Source organism: Cebus imitator, unplaced genomic scaffold (assembly GCF_001604975.1).
Source record: "Cebus imitator isolate Cc_AM_T3 unplaced genomic scaffold, Cebus_imitator-1.0 Scaffold612, whole genome shotgun sequence".
Lineage (NCBI taxonomy): Eukaryota > Metazoa > Chordata > Mammalia > Primates > Cebidae > Cebus > Cebus imitator.
The window spans coordinates 741,080-747,400 of record NW_016107927.1 but is presented as its reverse complement, the minus strand read 5'-3'; the positions used below and the strand labels follow the sequence as shown (position 1 = coordinate 747,400).

Here is a 6,321-nt window from a genome sequence, read left to right as displayed (position 1 = left end):
CAACCTCCGCCTCCTGGGTTCAGGCAATTCTCCTGCCTCAGCCTCCTGAGTAGCTGGGATTACAGGCACACACCACCATGCCCAGCTAATTTTGAAATTTCACTTTTATGTCTCATCATTTTAATCAATAATTTGGAAGAAGACACAGACGGGATCTATCAAATCTGCAGATTGAGCCAGAATGATAGGGTCTAGGCTAAAAAGATGCTTCAGTTGGCTGCAAAGATAAGCTGACATCTGCATATAAGGAAGAGAGGTAGGGTCAGCCATTCACAGATGAACCTGCACCTGAGCAGCTCCCAAGCCTGGCATCACGGACACCAAGGGAGCTTAACAAACTAGAGAGAAGATAGATTTTTCAGACCTACCTCAGACCCACAGAAGCAGCATTTCACAGAGTGCCCCACCCTACCAGGTGTTTCAGTTAGGTGTGGGAATCAGAAGTGTTTCTCCAAGTGTGATCCCAGCACCAGCAGCAACGTCACCTGAGAACTTGTTAGAGATGCAGATCTTCAGGCCCCACCCCAGATCTGGTGAATCAGAAACTCTGGAGGGGAGCCTGGCACCCTGTGTTTCAACAAACCCTCCACGTGCTTCTGATGTTTGGGAACCATTGCTGTAGAAAAGTACTCAACCCCATTTCAACACAGAGCACCCATAATCTGATGGATGGAAATCCTTTTACAACAGCAATAAAATCCATTAAATTCAAGGGTAGGAATTCAACTTGGGACAAGAGAGAATCAAAAAAAAATTAGAAAGACTTAAAGGGAGAAATAAAGGAAGGAATAAATAACAAGGAGCTAGATTATGCTCCTTGTGGAAAAGGCCCATGCACAGACTTAGTTAGGTACCAGCAATGTTCTCCTTTTGTAGAAATAAGTGAAGAAAAATACCAACTTAAAAAAAAAATGTATTAGGATCAGACCCATGCTACCAAATTTTAAAACAAAGTGGCAATTCTCCAAATTATACAGAATTGAATTTAAAACAGAAAAATTCATCAGTGGGCAAGACTAGGCATTTCAGAAGTAAATTTAAGCCATTTTAAGAGCTTAATCTGTGAAAAGCCAGTAAGAGAAAGAATCACTATTTAATTTGGTTATTTGAACCATTTAATTTAATTTTTATTTAAATATGGAACACAGCACAGCTTGGTGGCTCATGCCTATACACATAGTACTTTAGGAGGCCAAGGCAGGAAGACCACTTGAGCCCAGGAGTTCAAGACCAACCTGGACAATATAGGGAGACGCTGTTTCTAAAAAAAATAAAGTAGCTGACCATGGTGGTGCATACCTGTGGTTCCAGCTACTCAGGAGCCTGAGGTGGGAGGATGGTTTGAACCCAGAAAGTTGAGGTTGCAGTGAACTGTGACCACATCATTGCACCCCATCCTGGGTGACAGAGCAAGACTCCGTCTGAAAAAAAAAAGAGATGATGGATAAATGGATAGGATGCATGGATGAATGGAGGAGGGAAGCCCAGGGAAAGCCTTCAGCAAGGCCATCTCATCTCTCTTGGTTGGGGTAGGTAGGAGATGAAGACCTTCCTGAAGGACAGCCTATCACAAAGGATTGCAGAGATTCTCTGAGGTACAGAAAGTGGGGATGGTTTTCCAAGCCCAGGGCCTGGTTTTACACAGAAGCATGGAGGTGTAAGAGAAAGTCCAGGGCACCATGAGACCACCTGGGAGTGATGAGAAAGAAGTCGGAGGAGGGGTGCAGGGCTTGTCCTTAGGTGGAGAAGGGTCAACCCATACCACATGGAAGTAAGTTCTGCAGAGCACCAAGTGAACCACAACCTGTGCCGTGACTTTCTAAAGGAAGCAGAACGATGTTTTCTTAGCTCTGGCAAGGCAATGCATTTCTGCTTACTAAAGAAACTAGGTAGTCCCTCAGAGAAGACTGATGGACTGGGATACATACGAACATTTGCATGACAAGCTACAATTAAGCACAAAAGGGGAAGCTATATATTGGAAAACATATGCAACAGATAAGTGTAACTGATCAAAGCTCAACGGCAGGTGGATAAGGAGCTGGAGACAGCGCAAAGCCATGGAAGGAGGATGAACTTTGGAGTCCCATCAGGACTGCGGCCCCTGCTTTAGACTTGTGTGATGGAACCTATCCAGTCAGTTTCCTCCCATTTAAAATGATAACACTAGGCCGGTGCGTGGCTCACACCTGTAATCCCAGCACTTTGGGAGGCCAAGGTGGATGGATCACTTGAGGTCAGGAGTTCAAGACCAGCCTGGCCAACATGGTGAAACCCTATCTCTACCGAAAATACAAAAATTAGCCAGGCATGGTGGCGCATGCCTGTAATCCCAGCTACTCAGGAGGCTGAGGTGGAAGAATTACTTGAACCCAGCTGGTGGTGAGGGGGCAGAGGTTGCAGTGAGCAGAGATCGTGCCACTGCACTCCAGCCTGGGTGAGAGAGAGTCTGCCTCAAAAAAATAAATAAATAAATATAAATAAATAAATGGGAATGTCATCTCTTCACAGAGATACCATGAGGATTAAACAAGAAACACAATGGCACTCAAATCATGGTTCCTTTCCCTCCCTCCTTGTGTCAGTTATGAAGACTTTCTTTTCTTTTTACGACAGAGTCTTGCCTCGCTCTGTTGCCCAGGCTGGAGTGTAATGGCACAATCTTGGCTCACTGCAACCTCTGCCTCCTGGGTTCAAGAGATTCTTCCTGCCTTAGCCTCCTGAGTAGCTGGGATTACAGGCACTCACCACCATGCCCAGCTAATTTTTGTATTTTTAGCAGAGATGGGGTTATACCATGTTGGCCAGGCCAGTCTCCAACTCCTGACCTCAAGTGATCCACTGGCCTTGGCCTCACAAAGTGCTGGGATTACAGGCGTGAGCCACCATGTCCAGCCAAGACTTTCAAAATAAGAGCCAACATTTTTTAGTGTTTGTGTCAAATACTTCATTTATGTTATCTTATTTAATCCTCTCAAAACCCCATGAGTTCAGTACAATAATTATTCCCATTGTATAGATGAGAAAGTTGATGCCTTGAGAAGTTAGGCAACTTGCCCCAGGTTTGAATGTTCCTTAATAGAGTTGGGATTCAAACCCAGCTCTTTCTTTTTTCAGAGTCCAAGTTTGTAACTCCCATGGCACATTGGCACTCAGTATGTGGTCTAAGACAATGAATGGACATACTGTCCACAAGAAGACAGTAAATCGCCTAAGAAAAAGTCAACTGTGGAAGAGTTTGGAGGGATGTGTACACTTCTCAGGAGGGACGAGGCTTTGTAAATGGGATGGAGCTTTTCTAGAATAATCTAGAGATGTTCCAAAGCCAGTGTGGTAGAACTGTAGCCCCTTTGGGCCAGAGAGGACAGCTGCCCAGGTGAAGGAGCAAAGAACCTGACCCACTGTGCCTCAGCTGTGGGACCCTGGCTGGACCCTTCACCAGTTTTAGTCTCAGTTTTCTCATCCACAAAACAAAACAAAAAGATAATCATAGTTCAATCTCTGAGGGATTTTGTGATGATCAGGTTTATTCATTGATTAACTGATTGATTGGTTAATGCGTTCATTCCCTGTATATATTGTGGATATTGACTGTGTGTCAGGTATTGTGCTGGGAGTACAAAGAAAGCTAAGAAGTAGTCCCTGACATTGAGATACTTGTAAATAACACCACCCATGTGAAAATGCTTGGAAAATTGCAAAGCATCATATAAATAGTATTTAATGGCATTATATCCTTGGTTGGGGGTAGGGATGGAGGAGGAGAAGGACATGCCCCAATAAAGTAGTTCAAATACTATTTATAGTAGTAAAAACTTGTTGTCAACACAAATGCCCCATGACAGAAGAATGGGCAAGCAAAGAACATTCTATAACTCTTAAATATGCTGAGCCCTCATTCTTCCAAAGTAAGCACAGCTGTTTGGAAACGTGATTTTTTTTCTCTTTGGGGCTTGATCTATTTGGTCTATCAGAGGGGGCCGAAGCAGAGGAGACAATTTCCCTGCAGAAGATTGATGACAATTCCAGAAAGCGTTTGCAAATCACACCAGCATAAGGTGGTGTCAAAGCCTGAGTCTGAACAACATCAGCGCAATGATTGGAAAATGGAAAACTAGCATTTTCCAAACTATTTTGTCTGTGAAATGACAACCAATTAGATTTCACCTCCTGATCCTGCCCACTGATTTGGGGGTTGTCTTGGCTTTGGGTCCCCACTGCCCTCCTAGGTGCATGGTCTTCATTCTGCTTTTCATTTCAGACTACATCAATCTGTTCAGCACCAAGTGTCATGGCTGCGATTTCCCCGTGGAGGCTGGCGACAAGTTTATTGAAGCCCTGGGGCACACCTGGCACGACACCTGCTTCATTTGCGCGGTATGTCTCTAGCTTGGGGCTCTGGCTTTCTGGAAAGAGGCAGGAGGGAGGAAGTGGGAGCCAGGTGACCAGCCCTCTAAATCCCTTGCCACACTAGCATTCTGACATCCTGATCATTTTTAAAAGCTGAAAAACACCATGATGCCTCGATACGTCACAGTGGAACAAAGTTTCATTCCTAGTAATTATTTATAAATCAATGTGGCTTTGTTACTTTCCATTTCATTAAGGACAACAGAGAGTCCCAGGATTTCGCAAACCAGTGGATTGTCTCACCAGCAGTGTTGTCAGTGGGCAAGAGCAGCCGATGCTTGGCTTTGAGAGGAGCAGTTGGCTTCCCATGGTTATATGCTGCTTCAGATATGATGGAGTGACTTGAGGGTTTTCCCCTCCAAATTGTTACCCTGAACACTAGATTGGCGCTTACTTACTAATCCTGTGAAAAGCTGAGATAGGGTTTCCCTTAGTAGAACCTTTGGAAAGCAAGACTGAGTATCATTTTATTTTCCTAAGTGGTCCTTTCTTGATATATAGTTGCCAGGAGATAAGCCCTGGATTAACTATTAACTATGTGCTGCTTATTTCTGCTGAATAGCTGGGTCACTTTTAATATGAGACTGGCATTTTCCTTCTGAGTGTTTTGGATTTGGGTGGGCACATGATGGTGAGCCTACAGACATTTAGACTCTGAGGAAGAGGTAGGAAACAGTCATCCCTGAGAAAGCTCCATAATGTAAATCTGTCATTGACTAAACTTGATTTGGGAACTTTTTTTTTTTTTTTTTTTTTTTTTTTTTTTTTGGTTTTTTTTTTTTTTTTTTTTTTTTTTTTTTTGAGACGGAGTTTCTGCTCATTGCCCAGGCTGGATTACAGTGGCATGATCTCAGTTCACTGCAACCTCCACCTCCTGGGTTCAAGCGATTCTCCTGCCTCAGCCTCTTGAGTAGCTGGAACTACAGGAACATACCACCACACCTGGCTAATTTTGTGTGTTTTTAGTAGAGATGGGTTTTCGACATGTTGGCCAGACTGGTCTCAAACTCCTAACCTCAGGTAATCCAACTGCCTCGGCCTCCCAAAGTTCTGGGATTACAGGTGTGAGCCACTACACCCCTCTGAATGGGAAAATTAAGGCACCCCTACTATTTTTTAAAAATTAGTTTCTAAAGTAAATTTTGGAAATATATGAAATATCTGTACTGTTGGCCGGGCACGGTGGCTCAAGCCTGTAATCCCAGAACTTTGGGAGGCCGAGGCGGGTGGATCATGAGGTCAAGAGATCGAGACCATCCTGGTCAACATGGTGAAACCCTGTCTCTACTAAAAATACAAAACATTAGCTGGGCATGGTAGTGCGTGCCTGTAATCTCAGCTACTCAGGAGGTTGAGGCAGGAGAATTGCCTGAACCCAGGAGGCGGAGGTTGCGGTGAGCCAAGATTGTGCCATTGCACTCCAGCCTGGGTAACAAGAGTGAAACTCCGCCTCAAAAAAAAAAAAAAAAAAATCTGTACTGTTTCTACTTGAATAATTTTTACAGACTGATGACATAGGATGACCCTAGTCATAAAGTTTGCTGTCATATCCTTTTGGTTCTACCCTTCACTTCCATACCCCGCCATCTGTGGGACACACTGTATTCACTCTGTGTGTTGGTTTGCTAGGGCTGCCTTGACAAATTACTGCAAACTGATAGCTCAAACAACAGAAATGTATGCTTTCACAGTTCAGGGGGCCAGAAGTCCCAAATCAAGGTGCTGACAGGAGGCCATACTCTTTCTCCGAGCTTCTAGGGGTTGCCAGCAATCCTTGTCATTCCTTGGCTTGCAGCTATGTAACTTCAGTCCCTGCCTCCATTGTCACAAGGCTGTCTCTCTTCTTTGTGTATGTCTTTACATGACATTCCACTCTGAGTGTGTCTGTCCCTGTGTGCTTCTTCTCTCTCT

The 6,321-nt window shown here is 44.2% G+C and overlaps 1 protein-coding gene across 8 annotated transcripts in view; it reads left to right on the top strand.

Annotated features, from left to right (window-relative positions):
- LDB3 (LIM domain binding 3) overlaps positions 1 to 6,321 on the top strand; it is an 83,085-nt gene that overhangs the window by 68,038 nt on the left and 8,726 nt on the right. For all 8 annotated transcript variants that reach the window (XM_037734383.1, XM_037734388.1, XM_017516964.2 and 5 more), the window contains one exon: positions 4,262 to 4,377. In XM_037734383.1, the coding sequence (XP_037590311.1) occupies positions 4,262 to 4,377 (116 nt within the window). The remainder of the gene's footprint in view (positions 1 to 4,261; positions 4,378 to 6,321) is intronic.